General features: G+C 55.8%; 6 protein-coding genes across 6 annotated transcripts; all 6 read left to right on the top strand.

Moving 5' to 3' along the window:
• Positions 1 to 1,782: 1,782 nt before the first annotated feature.
• JKF63_01218 (uncharacterized protein) lies at positions 1,783 to 2,061 on the top strand (the record flags this gene model as incomplete). Its single annotated transcript, XM_067897266.1, has 1 exon — positions 1,783 to 2,061. The coding sequence occupies one exon, from the start codon at positions 1,783 to 1,785 to the stop codon at positions 2,059 to 2,061; it is 279 nt and encodes a 92-aa protein (XP_067753423.1).
• A 2,052-nt stretch (positions 2,062 to 4,113) lies between these two features.
• On the top strand, positions 4,114 to 4,392 carry JKF63_01219 (uncharacterized protein; the record flags this gene model as incomplete). The annotated part of the gene is made up of 1 exon (XM_067897267.1): positions 4,114 to 4,392. One exon carries the CDS (start codon positions 4,114 to 4,116, stop codon positions 4,390 to 4,392), a length of 279 nt encoding a protein of 92 aa, XP_067753424.1.
• A 1,595-nt stretch (positions 4,393 to 5,987) lies between these two features.
• Positions 5,988 to 6,863, top strand: JKF63_01220 (uncharacterized protein; the record flags this gene model as incomplete). Its single annotated transcript, XM_067897268.1, has 1 exon — positions 5,988 to 6,863. One exon carries the CDS (start codon positions 5,988 to 5,990, stop codon positions 6,861 to 6,863), a length of 876 nt encoding a protein of 291 aa, XP_067753425.1.
• Positions 6,864 to 8,138: 1,275 nt separating this feature from the next.
• On the top strand, positions 8,139 to 9,698 carry JKF63_01221 (uncharacterized protein; the record flags this gene model as incomplete). The annotated part of the gene is made up of 1 exon (XM_067897269.1): positions 8,139 to 9,698. One exon carries the CDS (start codon positions 8,139 to 8,141, stop codon positions 9,696 to 9,698), a length of 1,560 nt encoding a protein of 519 aa, XP_067753426.1.
• Positions 9,699 to 11,434: 1,736 nt separating this feature from the next.
• On the top strand, positions 11,435 to 20,278 carry JKF63_01222 (uncharacterized protein; the record flags this gene model as incomplete). Its single annotated transcript, XM_067897270.1, has 1 exon — positions 11,435 to 20,278. The coding sequence occupies one exon, from the start codon at positions 11,435 to 11,437 to the stop codon at positions 20,276 to 20,278; it is 8,844 nt and encodes a 2,947-aa protein (XP_067753427.1).
• A 1,689-nt stretch (positions 20,279 to 21,967) lies between these two features.
• Positions 21,968 to 23,551, top strand: JKF63_01223 (uncharacterized protein; the record flags this gene model as incomplete). The annotated part of the gene is made up of 1 exon (XM_067897271.1): positions 21,968 to 23,551. The coding sequence occupies one exon, from the start codon at positions 21,968 to 21,970 to the stop codon at positions 23,549 to 23,551; it is 1,584 nt and encodes a 527-aa protein (XP_067753428.1).
• Positions 23,552 to 23,672: the final 121 nt, after the last annotated feature.

A 23,672-nucleotide genomic window follows, 5' to 3' on the forward strand; every position in this document is an offset into this window, starting at 1 on the left:
GAGCGGCGCTGAAACCGGTGGTGGGGCCCGATGAGGGCGTATCTTTCTTCACCCGCTTTCAGTTCTGTGGCGTAATTGTTCAGGGGCTGGATGGGGAAGGCAAGGCAGGGCGAATCGCGCACACCTGCAGGGGTGGTCTTTCTGACCGCGCCACTTCATTGCGACTGGCGAGGACTCCTGCATCGTGCGCTGACGCTCGAGACTCCCGGGGAGGTTTTCCCGTCCTGCAACCTCAGGTATCCATCACATCAGGGGCTAAGGAGGGGTGGGGGTGGGGAGAGAACGGTAGGCGCAAACACCGTCACTCCCCACCAGAGGCATCTTCACCGTCTTCTTGCTCCCTCTCCCAGCAGTCGGCATACGTGTTTGACGACACGGTTTGGAGTAGGGAGGGCCTTCTTGTCCGCGTGTCTCTTTCTTCTCGTTTCCAACTCGTTAGCTTCTTCTTCTCTTCATCCTGACATGGGTATATTATGTATTTTCTTTATCTTCTAGACTTGACTTTGCTTGACTCCCTTTTCTCAGATCTCATTCTCTCACCCAGCGGCGCACCCCCACCACCACCAGCAGCGAGGCCCCCACTCGCCTGCCTGCCTCTTCCCCATTACGTTCCACTCCTCCCCCGTTCCCAACTCGTACCATGCGTGTTTCACGTGTATTAGTGCGCCTGCTGGGCTGCGCTTGTGGCACTGCCACCTCACTTACCGCAGACGCACGGCTGCGCACCGCTCTGTCTGTCCCTCTCGCCAGGCTCTACCTTTCCTCTCGCCACTGTCATCCGCCGCTGTTCCTCTATGCGTGGTGGCGCCTTTGCAGAGTTCTGTGCTGCTGCTCGATGCTGTCTCGCTTTTTTTTTTCTGTATGTATCTATATAGACGGGGTGGAGGTAAAACCAAAAACTCGCGCAGCCTGGCTCGCAAGCAGCTCTGCAGTTGGTGCGCACGAGAGATGTTTGGGGGAGTAAATGTGAAGGACAAAGGAACGGTGCTGGTGATTCTGGATAGCGATGCGGCAAGGGAGCGGGGGTGGGTGGCGAGTGGTACGTGGGTGAAAGCACCCAGGCCACGTCGCCCGGAATGACCAGAAGGAAAGACCTGTAGAAAAGGAATTAATAGGAGGAAAGGCAAAAAAAGAACATACACTGTACAAACATATTGGCACTGTAGTGCATCTCTTGTTGAGTTCTAAGGCCGGAGAGGCAGGTACAGTTGTCCACGTGTAGGGGTTTCTCGCACGTTGTCGTTCTCAGTGCACGAGTCTGCCGTTTGCATCTCGCTGTCCGTATGGCTGGGGTGCGTGTGCGTGTGCGTGCGTTTATGTGGGCTAATGTTGCCTTGTCACAGTAAGCGGGCTCCTGCGCCGCCTCTTCTTCCCTCCTTCTCCTGATTTTACTCACCCACTCATCACTCCTAACTTCTACCCTCCGTCTTTTGTTTTATCGTTTGCGAACCTTGTCCCCTCGGCGTTGCGCTTGGGCACGACATGCTCACTCACTGCCTTGTAACGGACCAACAAAATACATAATGCTCTGCGCGCTCCTCGTTTGGCGCAACGTGCACTCTTGTACCATTACCGTTGCGTCGTTCGCCTCGTGGTGCCACCCCTCCCTCCCCTCCCCGAGCTGAAAGTTTGTTTTCTCAGCACCTCAACACACTGTCTTCCACTTCCCTTTTCTTCTAGAGCTCGCGTTCCCTGAGACTGTTGCCTCCACAGCCAAACGACACAGAAGACCCCTTTTATTTTTGCCACCCTTTCCCGTTTGCACTTGCCCGCCTCTAAACCATGGCCACCACGTACGAGGAGTTTGCGGCCAAGCTGGACCGCCTGGACGAGGAGTTCAACAAGAAGATGCAGGAGCAAAACGCCAAGTTCTTCGCGGACAAGCCGGACGAGTCGACACTGTCTCCCGAGATGAAGGAGCACTACGAGAAGTTCGAGCGCATGATCCAGGAGCACACGGAGAAGTTCAACAAGAAGATGCACGAGCACTCTGAGCACTTCAAGCAGAAGTTCGCCGAGTTGCTTGAGCAGCAGAAGGCTGTGCAGTACCCGAGCAAGTAGGAGCGTCAAAGTCCTCTGGTCTTTTGCTACCGCGCGTTCAGGAGGTGTCGTGCCACTTGCCCTTATTCTTCCATCTTGGCGGCGGCTGCAGAGGGGAGAGGGGTGCTTCTGTGATGGCCTTTCTCGGGGTCTTCTTTCTTGCCAGGGAGCGGTGGGCGGGGCGTCCCTGTGTATGCGTTGGGACGCCCGCACTCCTCTCTCTGTTTCTCCCTCCCAGTGCCCAAAATCCCTGTCGACTTGTGCGCCGTGGAGAGGCGGCGGAGCGGCGCTGAAACCGGTGGTGGGGCCCGATGAGGGCGTATCTTTCTTCACCCGCTTTCAGTTCTGTGGCGTAATTGTTCAGGGGCTGGATGGGGAAGGCAAGGCAGGGCGAATCGCGCACACCTGCAGGGGGTGGTCTTTCTGACCGCGCCACTTCATTGCGACTGGCGAGGACTCCTGCATCGTGCGCTGACGCTCGAGACTCCCGGGGAGGTTTTCCCGTCCTGCAACCTCAGGTATCCATCACATCAGGGGCTAAGGAGGGGTGGGGGTGGGGAGAGAACGGTAGGCGCAAACACCGTCACTCCCCACCAGAGGCATCTTCACCGTCTTCTTGCTCCCTCTCCCAGCAGTCGGCATACGTGTTTGACGACACGGTTTGGAGTAGGGAGGGCCTTCTTGTCCGCGTGTCTCTTTCTTCTCGTTTCCAACTCGTTAGCTTCTTCTTCTCTTCATCCTGACATGGGTATATTATGTATTTTCTTTGTTTATCTTCTAGACTTGACTTTGCTTGACTCCCTTTTCTCAGATCTCATTCTCTCACCCAGCGGCGCACCCCCACCACCACCAGCAGCGAGGCCCCCACTCGCCTGCCTGCCTCTTCCCCATTACGTTCCACTCCTCCCCCGTTCCCAACTCGTACCATGCGTGTTTCACGTGTATTAGTGCGCCTGCTGGGCTGCGCTTGTGGCACTGCCACCTCACTTACCGCAGACGCACGGCTGCGCACCGCTCTGTCTGTCCCTCTCGCCAGGCTCTACCTTTCCTCTCTCGCCACTGTCATCCGCCGCTGTTCCTCTATGCGTGGTGGCGCCTTTGCAGAGTTCTGTGCTGCTGCTCGATGCTGTCTCGCTTTTTTTTTTCTGTATGTATCTATATAGACGGGGTGGAGGTGAAACCAAAAACTCGCGCAGCCTGGCTCGCAAGCAGCTCTGCAGTTGGTGCGCACGAGAGATGTTTGGGGGAGTAAATGTGAAGGACAAAGGAACGGTGCTGGTGATTCTGGATAGCGATGCGGCAAGGGAGCGGGGGTGGGTGGCGAGTGGTACGTGGGTGAAAGCACCCAGGCCACGTCGCCCGGAATGACCAGAAGGAAAGACCTGTAGAAAAGGAATTAATAGGAGGAAAGGCAAAAAAAAGAACATACACTGTACAAACATATTGGCACTGTAGTGCATCTCTTGTTGAGTTCTAAGGCCGGAGAGGCAGGTACAGTTGTCCACGTGTAGGAGTTTCCCGCACGTTGTCGTTCTCAGTGCACGAGTCTGCCGTTTGCATCTCGCTGTCCGTATGGCTGGGGTGCGTGTGCGTGTGCGTGCGTTTATGTGGGCTAATGTTGCTTTGTCACAGTAAGCGGGCTCCTGCGCCGCCTCTTCTTCCCTCCTTCTCCTGATTTTACTCACCCACTCATCACTCCTAACTTCTACCCTCCGTCTTTTGTTTTATCGTTTGCGAACCTTGTCCCCTCGGCGTTGCGCTTGGGCACGACATGCTCACTCACTGCCTTGTAACGGACCAACAAAATACATAATGCTCTGCGCGCTCCTCGTTTGGCGCAACGTGCACTCTTGTACCATTACCGTTGCGTCGTTCGCCTCGTGGTGCCACCCCCTCCCCTCCCCTCCCCGAGCTGAAAGTTTGTTTTCTCAGCACCTCAACACACTGTCTTCCACTTCCCTTTTCTTCTAGAGCTCGCGTTCCCTGAGACTGTTGCCTCCACAGCCAAACGACACAGAAGACCCCTTTTATTTTTGCCACCCTTTCCCGTTTGCACTTGCCCGCCTCTAAACCATGGCCACCACGTACGAGGAGTTTGCGGCCAAGCTGGACCGCCTGGACGAGGAGTTCAACAAGAAGATGCAGGAGCAAAACGCCAAGTTCTTCGCGGACAAGCCGGACGAGTCGACACTGTCTCCCGAGATGAAGGAGCACTACGAGAAGTTCGAGCGCATGATCCAGGAGCACACGGAGAAGTTCAACAAGAAGATGCACGAGCACTCTGAGCACTTCAAGCAGAAGTTCGCCGAGTTGCTTGAGCAGCAGAAGGCTGTGCAGTACCCGAGCAAGTAGGTGCGTCAAAGGCAAGGGCTTCGTGTAAGCAGAACGGAAGTATGGTCATAGAGGCGATGAGAGAGCTCATGCTGAGATCACGTGCACAGAGAACAGTGGGCTTGAGGGCGGAGGAGGTGAGCAGAAGGAAAAAAAGAAAGTGGGGGAAAAGCAGCTGATCATGTGTGGAAGGAGCGGCAGGGGTGCGCGGTAATGAGTTTTATGGCGCCGCGGTCACCTGCATGCCATAAACTGTCGCTGGGTAGCGTTACGCAGAATTTGTCTGCGGAATTCGCGTATGTATATAGATATATATGTTTATATATATATATATATATTTATATGTATATGCTGATTTGATCGCCCCCGCTCTCGCCCTGCTCAACATTTGTTTTTGAGATGCGCTTTGTTGTGCTCCATCTCTCTCCCTTTCCCTTTTTTTTCTCTTGTTATGTCACTCTCCGCCTTGCTTCCGGCAAACACCCCTCTATTTTCCCCCCTTCCCTCCTCCCCCCCCCCTAAATGCTGGGCACCCCTACGGTATTTTGCCTCTCGTTTCCCAAGTGTTGACCCACTTCCTGTGTTTTGCTTCTATCCTGGCGATTGTGTTATTGTATGTATTCCCACCTCTTCATATATATATATATATATATAGATATAAGCACGTGTATCTGTGCATTTTTCCGCGCTGCGTTTTGAGGAAAACAGGCAACGCATCCAAGAGAGAGGTACTCCAGCGTCTTCCGGGTACCGTGAGAACGAAGGGTGATTTCCCTTGGGCGGGGAGGTGACCCCGATTTTCGCACTGGTTTCCTGTACGCGTTGACCGGATCCTCTGTCCTGGAGTGATGGATGTCATCTGAGGGGGGTGCATGGGAGCATGCGGGCATGCAGGGCATCTCTCCCTTCTCCCGCAAACCACCTTCAAAGAATATTGAGAACTAGAGAGAGCAAGCGCATCGCTCCAAAAATGTGAGCTCTGGCGGAAAACATCGCCATCTATGCATTCATGTGCTCCCCCGGATGCTTTGTGTGCCTCGCGTTCGACTGCCGCCTTTTTTTATTGTTTGGTCCTTGCTGCTGTTTTCAATGGCCTCTGTTCTTCACCTGCTTCGCTGTGCCGATGAGTCGGTGTCACTACGCGAGTCCTCTACCTCCTTTCAATGCGCCGTCTATTTTCTTTTTGTTCCTGCACCCAATTCTCTTTCGATGTTCCCTCTCCATGTCACATGGTTCGTCCTCGTCTCACCCATGTATGGGGTGTTTCTCCACACGTTTGCCTGTGCTTGAAACGCTTCATTCGCTCCCCCTCCCCCATTCCCCCCCTTCCCCCATTCCCCCTCCTTTTCCATAGGAGAGCCCGATTCGCTCCAAAGTGAAGGCAGCGTTTTTTTTTTCAGGAGTGAAAGCGCCTCCCCTCTCTCCGCAGTTGACGGGGAAATACTAGCGCTCTCACAGCGTTCATCTGTCTGTCTGTCTGTCTTCTCTGTCTCCTGCTCACATCCGGGAGTGAGTTGGTCGCGCACACGTGCACGCATAAAAATACAAAAAGTCACCTCATACTCGACATCTCAAGGCTGTAGTTCCCACCAAGTGTTTGACTGGTCGTTCTCATAATGCTGCGAAGTTGCCGTGTTTTCCACTTCCGCATGAAGTGTGGCAGCATGTACATCGACTACAAGATTATGTCTCGCAATCACCGTCGCTCGATTCGTGTGGAGGATGCCTTGGTTGACCCCCTCCTGCCCACTACGGTTGTGCCGCTCTGTTGGTTGGAGCAGCTTCGGTCTCCATCGACGCGCCTTATCACGGGATACCACATGGAACAGGCGGTTTACGCGAAACCGAACTATGGCGATCGCGTCAGTCGAAGTCCTACGCCCTTGTCCTCTTCTGTTGCGATAGCCAAGACAATAGACGCCACTGATCAAACCAACGCCATCCGTGCTGGTCCAGTCGTGCTCTACATCACTGGTCAGTGCATCCCTGTTGTTTTGAATCCTCTTTTTGTGCAGCCAGACGAGTGGGGTCTCTCGAAGCCAAACGGCGAATTCGACCTTCGCATCGGTATGGATGCCATCGAGCAGTGCTCCCTGTTTGCCGAGCTCCGACCAGGTGGTTTACTCTACTCAAAGCTGCCGCACGCAAGCCTAGCAGAGGCAATGGAGCCCGTTCAGGACACACTCAAGCGCTACGGCTTGAGGTGCGGCTTGGCAGAGTCGCCGCTGGTCCCACGGCCGTGGACGCGCATGCGCTACATGTTTATTGATGAGCTGCAGCGTGGACCGAAGATGACCGAGTTTGTTGGGTACAACCCGCGCAGCGGAACTCAGTGGCGTTTCTCACAGCACACCAAGTTTTTCCGCTCGGGTATCTGGCGCGAGACCATCCGACGTAACGAGATGAACGATGGGCTGCACGCGCACAGCAGCTGGCAAAAGTCACCACAGCAGGCAGTTCCGGAGGTCAGCTTTCTTGCGCCCTACCCGTAGCCGTGGTGGTTGTGGGTTGAAAGGGGGATACGACGGCGATGGTCACAACAGGATGACAAATGCTGTAATGCAAAGTCCGACTAATCAGACGAAAAAGTTGGCTGGGGTGGGCTTCCTTGAACAGCGGGCCCCCCTCTTCAAATCTGCTTTGACTTCGGTCTAGTGTATACGGTGCTCATCATCTGGATGTCCCCCCTTTCTTTCCCGTCTGTTAGTTTTCTCAGATCCGCATTCGATTTTGTCGGGTCTCTGAAGGCCCTTCGTAGTGGCAGCAGCGCGCCTCGTGTGTGCCTGCGTACCTGCGTGCCTGTGCGTGTACAGCCCTCTCGCGCGACGACGCGTGTACGCCAAGCGTGAGAAGTGTGTGTGTGTGTGTGTGTTGGGGAAGTATTAATGGCGGAATACATTCCAGGCAAATAGATGATGTTTGCTTCGCGAAACGCACCCCCCCCCCCCCGCAGCGTTATCCATCTCACCACCCCGTGTATCCGTTTCATCGCTATCGGCGCAGTTCCCTCCACCACACATGCAACTCTTACTGCACCTCGCTCTTGTTGTTGATGGTTACTGTTGAGTACGGCTGTGGGTAACGTTCACAGCACGCCCCCTCCTTTTTTTTTTTTTTACAGTGCACTCCCCACTCCCTTTCCGTTGAAGAAGGGAGGGTAACAGGAAACAGAAAAGTGGAAAAGAATCGGTTGCCAAACTTGCATGGCTGGATCTCGGTCGTGTTCGCAGCGATATCTGTGTTGTCTGAGAGGCTCATCGAGGTGGTCAAGAGTATCGCATGTTTGGAGGGGAGTGGGGAGAACGCATCAAATGGCGATCGCTTGTGCTGATTCAGCCCCCCTCTTCAATTTCGCATCTGCGCACAGAGGGGGGGGGGGGGAGGAGAAGCGATGTTTCTCCAGCGGTGTCCGCTGTGGTGGCCTTCCATTATAGAAAAAAAACAGCAGTAGGTCCATATATGCCCAGTGACGTTTTTTTTCCCTGTGCGCCCCCCCCCCTTCCCCCGAATTCACTCTAACCCACATCTCATTTCTGTCTCATGGCTTTCGGGCTGTCTTTTTTTTTTTTCAAATCATTTTCACCCTCTCTTTTCTTTTTTTTCCCGCACTTCTGCCGCTCCCGAGAGAATCTGCGCGCGGGCAAAGGAGAAAAAAAAGAAAAAGATTCGCAGAGGGCAAGGCGAGGAGGAGCAGGGCGTGCTCATTTTATACACACCCCTGCGCTCTCGTGCTCCCCCACGAAACATTTTCTTTATTCTGCGTCTCCATGTCCTTACGTGTGTCGTCATCCACTAAGTATGAGGGCCGTCTGTTTCGGGTAGGCTTTGCCGGATCTCAGCCACGTAGCTTTGGCACTCTTGCGGGTGTGCTGAGGCAGCGATCAACGGCTTCACAACGAGGCCATCGCAAATTGAAAAGTGGTAGTGGTGAATCAGCAGCTTCTCCCTCATCGGCACGAAAGCTCCTGTCGCCATACGGGCATGCTTTACAGGGCCCATCACATGGACCACAGGGCTTTTTTCCCGAGCCGCTTGACGCATGGCTCGCCGTGCTGGCGGACTCTGTTCCCTTCTATAAGGACTGTCTGGTGATTTGTCGATCCACCGTATCGAAAGTACAGGCTCGGGACGTCTGGGATCGCTGTCGGCAGCACATCCCTGCTGCTCACGTCGGTGCCCTGACTCCACGCAAGTACATGGCAGGCAAGGCAACCGATGCGGCTGCTACTCGAGATTTCTTGGCGCTCCCGAGTACAAACTCTACAGGTCGTGCGGGTGGTGTTTCACCCGTGACGCCGCCGCCAGCGTTACAGGTGCCACGCAGAGACGGCGTCAGTAACCATCTCACAAGCGCCTCTACAGCTCAGATGCCTTCCCTGTACTCCCCACTCGAGGACGTCCCCCCAGGCTCTCTGGACCTTGTTGTGTTGCCCAGTAACGTGTTTGCCCTTGAGATGCTTTTCGACGCCCCGTGGCACTTATCTCTCGCACACCGCGCCTTGCGTCCGCACGGTGTCATTGCGATATTCGGCCATGCCGCAGAGGCAGAAGTCGCTGCACCAGAATGGGCCGCGACGGATACAAACGATTACATTGCAAGCACGCACCTGGATGCGCGAGACGCACTCCAGCTAGCTGCCAGAGAAGTGTGTACTGGCGATGAGTACCCGCACCATCTCCGTCGCACCGTTGAGGTTCACGAAACACTGCGTACCGCTCACAACGACGTGTTTTTTCCCTTCCCTAGCGTTCGTCGTCGTTGGTTCACGTCGGAGTACGCCCTTTGGCCCCACCAACTCGCGGCTTACTATCGTTCAGATCCACTGTATCAAGCTCTCTATGGCCCCACAGGGTCCTTGTGGTGGAAGAAGATGAGGTTTACTGCAGAGGCGCTCCAGCGGCAGCGGATGGCTGCTTCGTCGTCGTGGGGAGACAACGAGGACTTTTTCGTGGATGTTCCAGGGGCTTCCCTGGACGGAGCTGACAGCCAGGGTCAGGGCATCGAGAGATCGCTGGATGACCTTGTTGCTGCTTGGTCGCCCCTCGGCGTGCGCCGTCGTCGCAGTGCGCGGGATCCGCTCGATGTACTGCAGGCCCTTCTCAATCTCCACGCCGCCGCACTGAAGCTCCCTGTTACGGAGCCGCCGCTGCGTGTGCGACTGAACCACTTTGTCGTCACATGCAGTACACGTAGCATAAACGCGGCACTGTCGTCCGAAGGGCGTGCGGGGATGCACAGCAGTCAACTTTCAGCGCCCGGGAAAGGAACTGTCTTGCCCCATTTGCAAGCGAAGCATCGAGGACGCGAGGGTGTGTGTGATACCTGACTCTACTACGCCACGCCGGGGAGAGAGGTGGCATATGAGTGATTGTCTCTCTCTCTTTCTCTCCCCCAGAGGATATATATATATATATATATATTATTATATTATATTATATTATATTATATATCCGGGGGGGGGGCAACAAATATGTGGAATGAGATCACCCCCGACGAGTTTGTTGCAACTGTTTAGTCTGTGCTTCGCAATCAACTGCTTAATAACTTTCCTATGAGGTGAACGTTGTCTGCTCTCCTCTGTCTCTTTCGTGACTAGAGAGGAAGCAATATAAGATAAAAAAAATTAGAAGTTACACACTGACACAGCGAGGGTGTGACTGAGTGAAAAGAGGTGAACACCTGGAATGATGGCAATGCGCTTGACTCCCCCCCTCTCCTGGTCGCTTGCTCTTTGGTGGATTTCTTGCCCCCTTCGGTTGCTAAACATTTGCTTTGTATTTCGCACCCGTATTGCGACACTCATGCATGATTTCATCGATGCTGATTGATATTTGTATATATCGTGGCGTGGCGTCTCTCTCTCTCTTTCGCATGAGTGACTGTCACCCGACGTTGCTTGCAAAGGCTTCTGTGGACTTTCCTCCTCCTCTTCCTTCCTCCCCCCCTCTGCCAATAGTCCGTGCCTCTGCTCTTACTGATTTTTTTTCGTTCACGTGTGTGCAGATTCAGACCTTACTTGCACACTTCCCTGCCTCGCAAAGCTCATCGGCTTTTTTTTTCCACCCCTTGTTGTAATCCTATTCGAGTCTACTCGTTTGCCCCCCCCCCCCCCTTCCCCACGGAGCGCAACGTAACTTTGTTATTTCGTGGAGGGGGCTGTGCTGCCATCGTCTTTGGCGTCCCTGAACATCGATCATCGAAAATCGGATCTGGAGGCTTCATCTCCATACCACCCTTTTCACAACAGTGCACATAAAACCTACACCACTCAACCACACACCGTCTCGTACACACTCACCCCCGGGGAGTGCTCGGTTCCGTGTGCCCGTCGAGGTGACTCTCGCCGTCTACAGCGGCGATCTTCTCTCCTCTCCTCCCTCGCTTTCGTTGGAAGGTGCGTTCGAGTGCGTGTGCTCTACAGTTGGCTTTTTTTGTTTTTTTCCCGTTCAACTTGAGGGGTCTGGCGCGGGTCTTTTATTCACCATTGTAGTTGCTTTTTATTTGTTCACGCTGGTTGTGTACTCTTGCGCTATCCACACCTCCGGGGGCGCCTCACACTCACGCTCACCCTTTGCTGTCATTTTTTTTCCCCTCGGGGTATGTACGTTATCTTGAAGGTGTTCTCTCTCTCTATTTCTCTATTTCTGTGTTTCCAGTGGTCAACTTGTTTTTTTTTCGTCTTTCCCAAGGTGCTCTTTTTTCCCCCTTTTTTCTCTTCACACCCTTTTCTACTCTGCTTTCTCGTCGAGTGACTCTAGGAGAGTCTGTTACCGCCGCGTGTGATGATGTCGGTCTGTGAGCAGCGTCCATCTCAGGCTTCCTAGTTTGCCCTTTACCAGCCCCCTCCCCACCACCACCACCACCACCACCACCACCACTCAAGCACACACACGCACTCTCTCGAGATCCCCGCCTATCCGCGGCGATTCACATCTTTGTGCACGTTTCACTAGAGTTGGGTGCATTCTCACAGGAGGTTGAGAGCAGAAGACTTCTGTCTGTCTGTCAGTGTGTGTGTGTGTGTGTAGAAAAAAGAGAGTGACGTGTCTGCGTGAGAGCACTATGAACTTTGTGAACGCCTACCTGCTTCTTCCATTGCAGCGAAAGATTTTCAAAAACTTTGGTCACTACGACTACCAGACGAGTACGTTCCACCTCAACGAAGAGCGTGTAAATGAGGTGTTCTTCGACCCTGCTTATAATCCGTTTGTTGACGTGTTGCGTGAGACATCGCACGCGTCGGCTGTCGCGTCGTCCAAAGCGGCAGCAGCGGCTGTGCAGCACCAGCACCAGCACCGTACTCTCTCTTTTAGTGGTCAAGGACGAAGCACGCTGAGTGAGACCGATGCTGCTCTTCGAACGACTCCTCCGCCACCGAGTCAACCCCGGGGTGACTCAGCGGATAATGAGACCGCTGCTGCTGTTGCGCCAGAAGAATCGGAGAAAAGGGAGGGTGCCAAGGCCAGTGCACCACGCAGTCTGCCGGTGCGGCTACTGAGCGGCAAGATCCGCTCCGCCGGTCTTCTCCCTTTTTTACGCCAAGTGATGTCGCAAAAATCACTGTCGGTGGATTCGATGGATATGGTCTTTGACTTGACCACCGCGGCGGTTGCCGATTCGACTGGAGGATCTCACACAGCAGCTCCTTGTCTAGTAGCCCAGCCCGTAGGTGGGCCATCAGATGCGAAGGACGACATTCCACCTCAGCCAGACCCCCTTTTTTCGGCCACAGCAGTGGCAGGGAGTTCTGCTGCAGAGGATTCCGAAGATGTATCGCCTAGCTCACCCCCGTTTTTCTCGTCGACGCTGACTCGACACGATGAGGTGGCAACGCTGGCACGATCATACTCCATTGAGGATTACTCATCTCTACAACACAGGGGTGGCGATCAAAGTAGCTCACTCGACCCCACAGAGGCGGAACGCGGCGACTCCGTCACTGACGACACATCGCCAACCCCCGACGCTGTTAATAGGCCGGGCAGCCTCAAAGAAGGTCATTCGACGCGGTTCCACACTGTTGGGGATTTGATGACCTACCTTAAGCAGCAGCTGCAAGGCCTCACGGTAGGTGTGGAAGAGGTGCGCCTAACCTTCTGCGTTCCGCCCGTAGGGGTCGCCGGGTCACTCGTGCGCAGCACCGACACAGCAGGCCGCTGCAGCGGACGACCTAAGGCGGCTGGACAGACAAACGCCGCGGGGGTGCCGCTCTGCGTGCGCAGGGGCACACGTGTGCTGCATTTATCGTGTCGTCGAGGACTACGTTTTACTGTGGACGACTCCACCGCGGCGTCTGTGGAAGACATGCAATGCACGGCGAGTATACAGGATTGGCAATGCTATGTTCACGTCATGACCGACGATGGGCCACTACCGTCGGAGTTCTCCCTAGACGACTTGATATTCGCGACCCCCACCACGCATACAACGGCTAGTCTAGGGCAGTCCCTGGAGGAATCCGCGAGTGATGCCAGAAGTTCCGTGAATGGCGCACCCTTCACGGTCCATGTCGCCCGTCGAGGTGTCGAGTCAGCAGCCAACACCGCGACTCCCTCGACCTCACCTCTGTCAGTCCCTGCAGACGTCTCGCTTTCGCCGAAGGTGCTCATCGCCGTAAACGCTGCCAAAGGTTGGAGCGTTGTCCTCTCAACCGTGCAGGTTGCGCATCTGGTGGGCATGATAAGACAGGTATTGGGTTGCACGGCTGATTCTGGCGAGGGCACAGCTTCTGAAGAGGGCTTTTCTGCATACCCTTCGCCTGTGCAGCCCATCCGCACGGTGGCAGAGCTCGGGAAGCAAGTAGTGGCGGCACCAATAGACATTGACAAGGCTGTGACCGAGGCCGCCCTGACCGCTACACAGATGCGCACCGCCACAAAGTATGTGAGTGTGCATTGTAGTGGAGGCTCCATTACCTTGTTGACACAGCCCGTCGTGGACACGAGCGCTGTGGCGCGTGCGTGGCGCTGTGCGCTTTCCTCGCGGCAGCTTGCTTTTCTTGATCCACAATCGACCAACACGCTAAGACACCCGGATGCTGGCGTATCCCTGCCCGTGTACGAGATCCTCACCACACCGCATTTGACGTACGTGATGCGCGATGTCGACGTACTCTTTCCGAACATCGATGCGGAGGTGCCCCGGTCGTCACCCACGTCATCGCCGACTGCCAGTGGCATTTTCCAGCAATCGGCAAAGAAACGGAAGATCTACCGCCGAATCTTTGACAACAAGCTTGTCGACCGTGCCGTCACAGAGCAGCTTAGGAGGACAAACGCTGCAGCAAGCAGCTCCAATACTCGCGGCGGCGCGAGCCTTTTTCTTGGTGTAGGCTCGGTTTCTTTCATGGAGTATCGTCATGCTACTTCTGCCACCGGGCAGCATAGCACAGAAATACCCTCCTCGTTTCCAGCTACTAAATCACGTGACTTACCGTTCTGGGCGCCTGTACTGTCTCACTCAGTGCGACCCGCAAGGGTCATGCACGCAGAGCGCAGCCCATACGCCCTGGTCTTCTTTCACCGCTCCACACCACCACTCCAGGAGCAAAAGCCTAGCGGTGCATCACTGAGCCCTCCTCTATCCCCTGGCTTGCGCATCTACCAAGAAACTGTGGTGGTTGGTCTGGCCAACATATCTGTTCAACTTGACCCAGGGCTCCTGGAGGTTCTTGCAGTTTACGGCACCACTGTCCAAGAGTTGATCTATCGCGTTAGCGATGGGCAGCAAGGGTGCGAGGCGGTGCCAAGTCGCGCTGCAGAGACACTGGCTAGCCCCACAGGCTCGCCAGCTGGCAAGCTCTCCCCGCCCCCATCAGCACCGTCTCCATCTCCAGTAATCCGAACCCGCAGCTCGGTCAAGGTCCTCCTGGAGAGCGTCGATGCGTCTATACGTTTCCCTGTGAATCCGAACGCGCCCCCCGCGTCACTGGACTTCTCATCACATCCTCTTGGTGGTGCCTCTAGGTCCACCGACTCCCCTCCCCCAACTCCACCTGCACCGGAGTCGTTGTTGCTCTCACGCCTTCTGCAGCGCCTGCGAGAGTCAAGCTTGGATACCCATCGTCACAACCGCTCATTCATTCGCCGCCAAGCGCGGCGGGTCGATGAGGACGGGAATAACGTCGCGCCATCGCCGAAGTCGGTGGACAAGGCAGCAGTTGCCTCAGCGATCACTGTGCAGGAACAGCTTGGGTTTCCCGAGGACATGGACGCACGGGCACGCTTTCTTCCTGAGTGGCTGCGTTTTTCACTGCGCGACTTGCAGGTGGTGCACACGCCCTCTGCTACGACAGCTACCCGCGGCGACGACGTGACCGTTCCTGCTTCCACGGTTTATACTCCCGCCAGTACCTCGGTCAAGTGGCGTGAGGCGGTAGTTTATCTCCAGGATATCCTAGAGGAGACTAAGTCGGAGCTGTTGCGAGTTAACTATAGCCACGAAATGAACATAAGCGTGACGCATACGAGTCTCCCTAGTCTTGCGGGAGGTGGTTGGAGAGCTTTGGAGCGAGTTCTGGCGCTGCAGGTGCGGCTGGGCGAAATCACGACAACTGCACTGACGCAAGATGACTATCTGCTCGCCACGCACTACGTGAACGAGCTTCTGCTGGCCTTTTCGCGCTGCCGCCAGCGCCTACACGCCGGAAGGGTAGCCGCTGCCGCGAGGGCTCGAACCAGTACCGCGCCATCCGGTGACCGAGTTCCTCTTGTAGCAGTAGCTGCTGTGCAGTTAGAGAGTCTACCTCTCCCCGGTGAAGCGGGCACGTCGTTGGCCGGTGTCTCAGATGAAAGTCCATCTTTGAACCACTCTGGGGGTGTCGTGCGGCCTAGCGAGTGCCGTGAGGAACCGCTAGAGCATCCTGCCGGTTTACTTGCAGAGGCGTTCGCTATGTCATGCGCGCAGACCACAACCCTCGGCTCTGTGGAGGCGAGTGTGGACAGGTGTGCAGGGAGCGACAGCATTCCGAACCATACCCCAGAGCCCAAGCTTCAAGAGAGCATCACCCATGATAACAGCGATGTCGCAGGCTCATTGCGGAAGGCTGTTCCAGAGCTCTGGCGCCTCTTGGACACAACGTGTACGTCACTCGATGTGCGCATCAGCCGCATACGTCTGGGGCTCTTTGCGCCTCGTCTTTCCCCGATGGGTCAGGTGATTGGGGAGCCGCTCTATCGGTGTCTTCCGAAGGCCCAGCGGCGCTGTCTGGTGGACTTGAACTGTCTCTACCACCTTTACATAATGCTGCTGGTGGACGTGTCGGTGTGCGGGCTGAGCGGTGATGGCGCCCTCGCTAGGGCTGGGAAGGCAAACTACGCGCGTCTACGATTGGGAGGCTTTTCCTTGTGGGAACGGCAGCCAGAGCCGCCTCTGACATCTCGCGATGGTCGAGAGGCTGGTGGGGCCGCAGCAGTGTCGTCGCTTTACACAAGCTACGCATCCAATTACGGAGGCCCAGGCAGTTCACCTCCTGAGTCGCACGGCCAGATGGGCGGCACGATCAGAGACTTGGCTTACTACATGTCTAGTTCCCAGACAGCCCACTCTGGACACCGGCGCCAGGGCACTTTGGTGCAACTTCTTCAAAGTTACACAGATGCGCGGACCAACGAGGAGGAGCAGGAGGAGGAGGCGGGTTGCAGGGGCGAAGAGGATTCAGATGGGGCTAATGCGAACAGAAATGACCAGTGGGTTGGCCGCAGCTCACGCGCGCTGACTGAAATATGGGGTGCCTACGTTCGAGAGCTCGAATTGATCGCCTCGACTCCCGAATCAGCCGCGCACGCGCCCGCGCTCCCCGGTCGTGAGAGCGGTGTGTGCGAGGTGCGTTTTCTCGAAACGGCAGGTGTGCCACCTATCGCACCTTCCCCAGACTGTCCTTGCACTGTACCGCTGGCGCCTACTGACTCTATCACTGCACCAGCGCCATCTAACTGTCGCCACCTGTGGCTACAGCTGACTGCGCTAAGTCTTCATCACACTGTTGCGTACAGTGGCGATCATCTGGCGGCGGTGCTGAAGCAGTACTTTAGTGGTGGGGGCGGCACTGTGGCGCCGGGCGAGTTCGTGGTCCGAGATGTCGGTGAGGCGAGCAACCCGGCCGAGGGGGTTTCCACGCCCGCTTCTGAGGAACCGCTCTGGACGACGAAGGTGCATGTCGACATTGTGAACCTCATGGCTACGTACCGCCCTCACGGCGCCGGTCGCTCGCTTGCGGTACTGTTGCTGCCGCGCGCTTCGGTACTGGTACATATTCCTGCCACACCGCCGATGTCATCGTTGTCAACAGCAGCGAGTGAGGGTATCATGCAACCTGGCGAGCTGCGGGGCAGCGGTGCTACAGCGAGATCGTCTGCCACCTCGTTGCCAGCGCCTGCCTCCGCGGATGTATCAGCTCCTTTGACAACACGTGCGTGGGCGTGGTTGCACACACCATTACCGCTTTACGTCTGCAACGACTGTGACGTGGAGATGCTTGTGCGCGAGGTTCTCGAGCCAGCGGAGGGCGACGACTGGGGCGTTGACCTCGAGAGCGCCGGCTTTGTGCGCCTTTGCGAGGTAATTTCCACTGCCGCCCGCTCCTCGTCATCCTCGGTCGCTGCGGATGTTCGGCGGTGCACCGATGATTCTGGCGCATCGAGAACAGCCAATTTCGATCCGCTCTCGCAAACGCCAAACTTGCTCATCACGGTGCGCCCGCGGCGCTCAAGTGTGTCGGCGTTGGGGGCCGGCGGAGGTGCTGACGCAGAGGTGGGTCCTTCCATCGACTACGCCTATTTGGCGCCAGCTATGTCGGTGGAGCTGCAGCACATCGAGCTCTCCGCGTTCATGGCAAAGGATTCCTTTGAGGTGTTTCGCGAACTTGTTGAGGCGTGGGGATCAGGGGCTGACCTGAAGGCGGCGGATGCACCAGCCGCTCTCGTTATGCGTAGTGGGCCCGGCTTCGAGTGGGTAGCGGAGGAAGTGGCGCGCAGCTGTGCCCCCATGACGTTCCGTATGAACCCTCACCTCATGACCAGCAGTAGGAATACAAAGGCGGATGCAAGTAGTGAGGTGTCTCGTCCCTCCCCACTAGGACCGCCAGCGATGCGTACTGTGGTCAGTGTCGACGACTACACATCTCACTACCCACTCCCGCTCCCGACCACGCCGTTACAGGCGTCTCGCGCTTTTGTGTCGCCGTGGGGTGTCTCTGAAAAGGCACAGCTGGCGTCGTCTGCCCGTGCTGGTGGTGGTTTCAGCGCCTCTTTCTCGGCGCGCGGGAGCAGTGCGAATGCGTACGGCTACGATCATTGGCTCGATGCGCTACACGCCTCTCACGGGCGAGATCCGCAGCTCTATGAGGCTTATCAGAGACGCGTTGCTCAACTCCTCGATGGGGCTCCCTGGGTTCCTGTGCGCCACAGTGTAAACCCTGCCTCCCCGAACGAACATGTCATCAAGCAGAAGAGGATGCCGCCAAGTCAAAGCTCGACTTCGCAGTCGCCGGCATTTGTTGAAGTCGTGCCGCCGCTGCAGTACAGCTCTGAAATGGCGGATATTATTTCCCTACCAAGCGACGACGACGACGACGGTGGCGAAGGCGAGCGGGTGAAAGTCAAAGGAGGTCGGGCGGTTTTATCAATGGGCGCTGTATGCGGTACGCACCGAAGAGAGTCATCCTTTTCACCCATGCCGCCACTGCCGAGGGGTGCTGCCGCCTCTAAGATCTGCTCAATGTCCTCGTCCTTCTCCGATCTGGAGGATACAGTGGCGTCTGGAGCACAAATGCAATGGCATGTGCTAGCTCCTGCTGACCGTCCTGCGTCCCCGCTGTTGTCCTCTGGCGATGACCGCCATCGCGACCATCGCGCGGATTCCAATGCTGTCGCCGGCGATGCCCGTGAATCCGAAGAGGCAACCATTGATTTGTTTGCCGTCTGTGACCAGCAGCCGCACTTTCTCAGCTGCTGGTCGCGTGGGCGTGTGGAGGCGGCGCGGGAGAGGAGGGCGGTGCGGCTCAATCGTCTCGACTGCACCGATGATTCCTATCTCCACGACACCGCTGACAAGTACCTCTACCCTCCGGTGGAGCTCGAGTTCTTCTTGAGTGGTTGTTCGATCAATTTCAGTTTGTACGAAGGCAATGACTTGATGCCGGCAGCGGTGCGAAAGCAACGGCGGGGATATCTGCAGATCGTGTCGCGGGGTGCAAATTTGGCTCAGGCGGCATCGTACATCTTTGACGGCGACAAACAGGAAGAGGAGGGGCAGCACGTAGCGAACGGCAGCAGTGACAGTGCTGACACGAACGCGACGCCCGTCACGGCATGCACGGCGGCGCCAGCTCATGACTCATCACACATTCAAGATGGGTGGATGCGGCTCTCGTTCTCGCGTTGCAGCCGGTCCACAACTGCGGACAAAGATGCTACATGCACCGCAGAAACTGGCAGCATGGAGTCCTCGGCGTCTCGGCTACAGCGATTACACGATCGCGGCTGTCGCAGTGGATTTGGGGATCGCAATGCGAACAAGCGGCTTGTTCTCAGTTGCCGTGACATCACGGTACAAATGGACACATTCTCCCAAGCTTCAGAGGAGGATTTGTGGTTTCATGTGGTGGTGGGAGAGTCGACGGTATTCGATTGCATTGACACCAGCGATGTACATCGTTTGCTGACCGCCACGCCCAAGCCACCGGCGTCGCGCTCCGCATATCCTAGGGGAGGCAGCAGCGGCGGGCACTTCCATGCTGGCTTGTCTGACTTCAGGCCTGGCGGCAGCGGTGGGGCAAACGATGAGCGACAACTCGAGCTGACTGGGCTGCTGTCTTCGTCAAAGGGCGTGCGTGTGGCGGCTAGTGGAGATGTAATGAAGACATCTCGTGCTTCCTTCACCGTCTCCCATTTCCAGCAAGGGGGTAGTGAGCTTTCACTGGTGGTTCGACTGCAGCCGACGTCGCTGACGTGGAGTGGCGCCTCTGTTGATTTCGTGCAGTCATTCTTCTCCCCGACCTCAGCATCACTAGCTTCGTCCCCGAGCAACCACACAGGCGCAACGAATGCCGCTGCGTCGCTGTCGGCTGTGCCAGAAACAGATGCAGGCACCATATCCGGGACCGAAGCGCCGCCGCTATTCTATCGCCGTGTGGTGATTTTGCCCACAACAGTGACCGCTGCCGGCTCCTTCCAGAGCGACAAGGGGGTTCTGGCGGCTCTATCAGAGGGTAGCCCGATCAGCGCCCTGCGCAGCATACCGGTGTTGTCGTGGATTTCACTCCAGGAGATTCCGCTCCCGATTCCGTTCATGCGCATCGAGGACTGCAGCACCGCCGCCGCACTTTTGCAGCGCATCGTGGAGGACTCAAACTGTGTGTCTGTACGTTTCTTACTGACGGCGTGCTGCTGTGGACTGCAACCTCTTTCCGCTGTGACACGTGTGGGTGAGGCGGCCAAGGATCTTTTGCTGCTGCCGCTCTCAAACTACCGAGGCGCCGCGTTGCATCACGCAATCCGCACCGCGTCGTCTGTGTTCATGCAGGAGCTGCTCACTCAGACGTCGGACATGGCAGCTTTGCTCACAAGTGGGTCCTACCACGCGAGTCGCTCACTCCTCGAGGCACTTCTAGCCCCAGAATATCGCGCGTCCACCATTGCAGAGCCGTCACGTGCTTCCCAACCCACCGGTGTCGTGGATGGCTGGCGACAGGGCCAACAGCAGTTGCGCGCTGGGTTGCAGGAGGCGCTCACTATGGCAAGTAATCGCACCGGTCCAGATCAGAGTCTTCTCCGCGTTCCTGCAGCCGCGCTGCGTCTCCTCATGAGTGTTTCCGGCGCAGCGACCACAACCCTCTGGGGTGTTCGCAATAGCCAGGGCAGTGACATGCGTGAGAGAGACGGCTACATCTACAAGAGAAAGTATTGATGGTGTGTGTCTTCTCTCTCATCGCCACATACCACACGTTTCGTGTGGCACAGTGTCGTTGATGCATCGGGTTACACCCCCCTTTTTTTTGGTGCAGTTGGTGCACACATACCTTTGTTTTCATCCCCCCCCACACACACACACACGCTGCCGTAGCGTTTTTGTGTACTGAGTGAGTCCGTCCATGTGCGTGTTTCTATGTTTTCCCGCCTCGCCTGCTTTGTTATAAATATTTTTGCCGTGCTTGATATATGTTTCTCTTCAATGCTGTGGCGATGTTAATTTTATTATTATTATTGATTATCGATTTTTATGTGTGCATGTTGGTTTCCGAGTTTTAGCATTTTCCCTTGCTGTTGTTCTCCCCTGTCGTGTGATACCGTGTCCCCCCCCGCCCCGCCCCCTCCTAGTGGTCTCCCTCACACGCACACACCATACACCACACTGCCCTGGTCACCGATAGGTTCCACTTTGGTCCGCAGTTTACTACCAGTCAGAGATAAAAGCATGCTTCTAACTTGTCGGAGGACACTGAGCACTTCCACTTCGCAAGATGGGTGAATGTAGCTCACCCTTTTCAGTGTACAAGCACCGGACCCGGGGCGCCACTAGTGACCCTTCTCTTTCGTTTTGTGTGGCCACACAGCTGATGATGTAGCTGCAGAGGGGCGTAGAGGCGCCTACCCGCCGTCAAACAGACAAGTAAGGGAGGGGGGAGAGGGTCTGTCACTCTTCACCGAGCCTCTCTCTTCTGTACCGTCGCTGCGGTAGTCACAAATTAGAGGATGTGATGAGAAATGCGGTTTTTTATTATTCTCCCTTTGCCACGAACAATTTGCGTGTTTTCGACTCTGCCTCCTTTCTGCTTTTCTGCTTCTCTGCGCGTACTGCATGTAGCTCCTCGAGCTTTTTTTTTTGTGTATCATAGACCTTTTCCCCCATTTTGTTTTTACTTTTACCCCCCCCCCTCCCCGCTTCTCTCCCCCTCTCGCCACTTTGTAGGCCGCCTCGCAGCTACTCTCGTTATGCTGGGCCCTCCACCTAGCGCATTTCTTAGTTTGATTCCGGCTTTCACATCAGTAGGCACTGAGGGCCGCGAGGGACGCATTCGAGCGACTGTAATGCCTTGCCCATTCTATGAGTTTGACAAATGTTTTTACCTCCGCACGTCAATCTGACGCAACACCATCCAAAACTTAACCGTTGACATGGGTGTGGATCTGCTGCCTTCCCTTCGTCACATCGTATGCACTTGCTTTACTGATCCCCAGAAGTGGTCACGGTTTTGGACGCGGGATTTTTTTATTTTGGTGGGAGAGGGGAGGGGGGGGGAGCGAGGGAGGAGGTGGCTGCGTCCTTTTCCCACAGCGTGGGTAGTGGGCGTGACACCCGTCGCCTACCTCTAATACCGGACGCCGAGGTGCTTGCCGTCACAACGGCTGACAAATGCTGCGTAGAAGTATCTTCTCTTCTGTGCACCACTTCCGTTTTTTTTTGTTCCTGTGGTTGCCTTTTTATTTTGTGCTTGAATATCATAACTGCACAACTCCCCTCTCCCTCGTCTCTCTCTTCCCTTCCTTTATTGATATTCTCTTTTTTTTTCACATCCACTGGTAGTACACACACACACACACACACACACACACAAACGAGCCAACTAGAAAAATCCCACTGACCTTTTTCGAAGGCATGCATGGAAAAGTTATCGTTTTTCTCCGTACAAGCAGCGTTGCCCGTGTGCCGCTCTACAGCCACCTAAGATCACTTGGCTCCACGCTGGTCCTGGTGCACCCCACCACTGTGTTGAGCGAATTTGATGGTCTTTTCCACCACTGGTTGCCATGTGAGACAGACGACGTCGAGGGCGTGCATCTTGCTTTGTCCACTTTCTTGGCACGGCTTCAGCTCGTGCCTGACGCGGTGGTGTCTTTCGACGAGTATGCCGTCTATCAGGCGGCAGCTATCGCCGTGCGACTGAACCTCACGCCGGTTCCGCTCCCACCCAACGCACTTCGAGAGAACAACTTGAAGAACCTGTTTCGGCTGTTTTGCAATGAGCACGGCATATCGTCGCCAAAGTCGGTTCCGCTTCCCGTCGAGGAAGTGCTCCCGACACGGTATGAGATGCGTAGGCTTGCTCAGGACGAGGATGCGCTCTCCATGGCATTCGAGAAGGTTCAGCCGGCGCTGGCTGCGTGCATATCAGAAACATTGAAAGCCACCGCAATTATGTACCCAGTCGTGCTAAAGTCCAGTCCAGGTGCTGGAAGTATCTTGGCACGGTTATGCATCACTCTGGACGACGCGGTAGCGCATGTATGGCAGATTTGGAAGTCGCTTGAGGACCATCTAGGACTGAGGTACTTTACAGCATTAGCTAATAGACCACCAGATGGTGCTGTGCACGAAGAAAGCCTGCCTCTTGTGCGTATTCTCACGGAAGAATTCATTGAAGGGCAGGAGGTGGACATGGACTGCATCATCGAGCATGGTGTCGTGCGTTTCTGCGCCATCTCAGACAACTGTTCACCTACACTGCCGTACTTGACTGAAGCCGGTGGTCTCTGCCCGTCATTGCTGGGGTACGACGCTCAGTGCGCCCTGCGGGACTTACTTGATACATTTGTTCGTGCGCATGGTGCGCGCCTGCACGGAGTTATTCACTTTGAGGCCAAGTACGATCCAATACGACAGCGAGCATATGTGATCGAAGTAAATTGTCGTCCTGGTAGCGCGGAGACCCATATGATGCTCCAAACAGTGTACCGTGGGCTGAACCTCGGTGAGGCGGTAGTGCGCTGTGCGTTGCATATGCCCATCCAAGATCAGTTGTCACGCCTCTTTCCAGAGCTGCTAGGGAAGCAGAACGGTGGATCTACCGTGCAGCAGGCGAGTCGGGGGGCCTCGTCTTCTTCTTCCCTCTCTGGGCTCAACGCAAATGCCCATATCATGACCTCCGCTACAGAATCATCGATATGGTCGCTACTCGGTGGCCCGTCTCGAGGCTTCTTCCCTTCACAGTGCTGGGCTGCATCTGTGAACATTTATCCAGCCCAGTGCGGTGTTCTGCGCAAGGCATGTGTCCCGCTAGAGGATGCGTCTCTCGTTGCCTACTCCATTGCGTCGAGGCTGGGTGAAGTCGTTGCACCACCACCAAAACGGTTCTTCCTGCTCTGTTGGATGGTGGCTCGCGGAGCGACCGCTGCGGAGGCGAAAGAAAATATCTATCGTGTGACGAGCGGTTTTGAACAGGAGGTGATATGGACACAGTGAAACCCATGAGTGGCCTCCCTCTAGCAAACTAGAACAGATTCGTACACCTATCCAGATGTTGATGATGCACATGAGAGCCGGCACAAAATCATCCGTGAAGCGTACCTGATCTGTATTGGTT

This window comes from Porcisia hertigi, chromosome 35 (genome assembly GCF_017918235.1).
Source record: "Porcisia hertigi strain C119 chromosome 35, whole genome shotgun sequence".
In the NCBI taxonomy this organism is placed as follows: Eukaryota; Euglenozoa; class Kinetoplastea; order Trypanosomatida; family Trypanosomatidae; genus Porcisia; species Porcisia hertigi.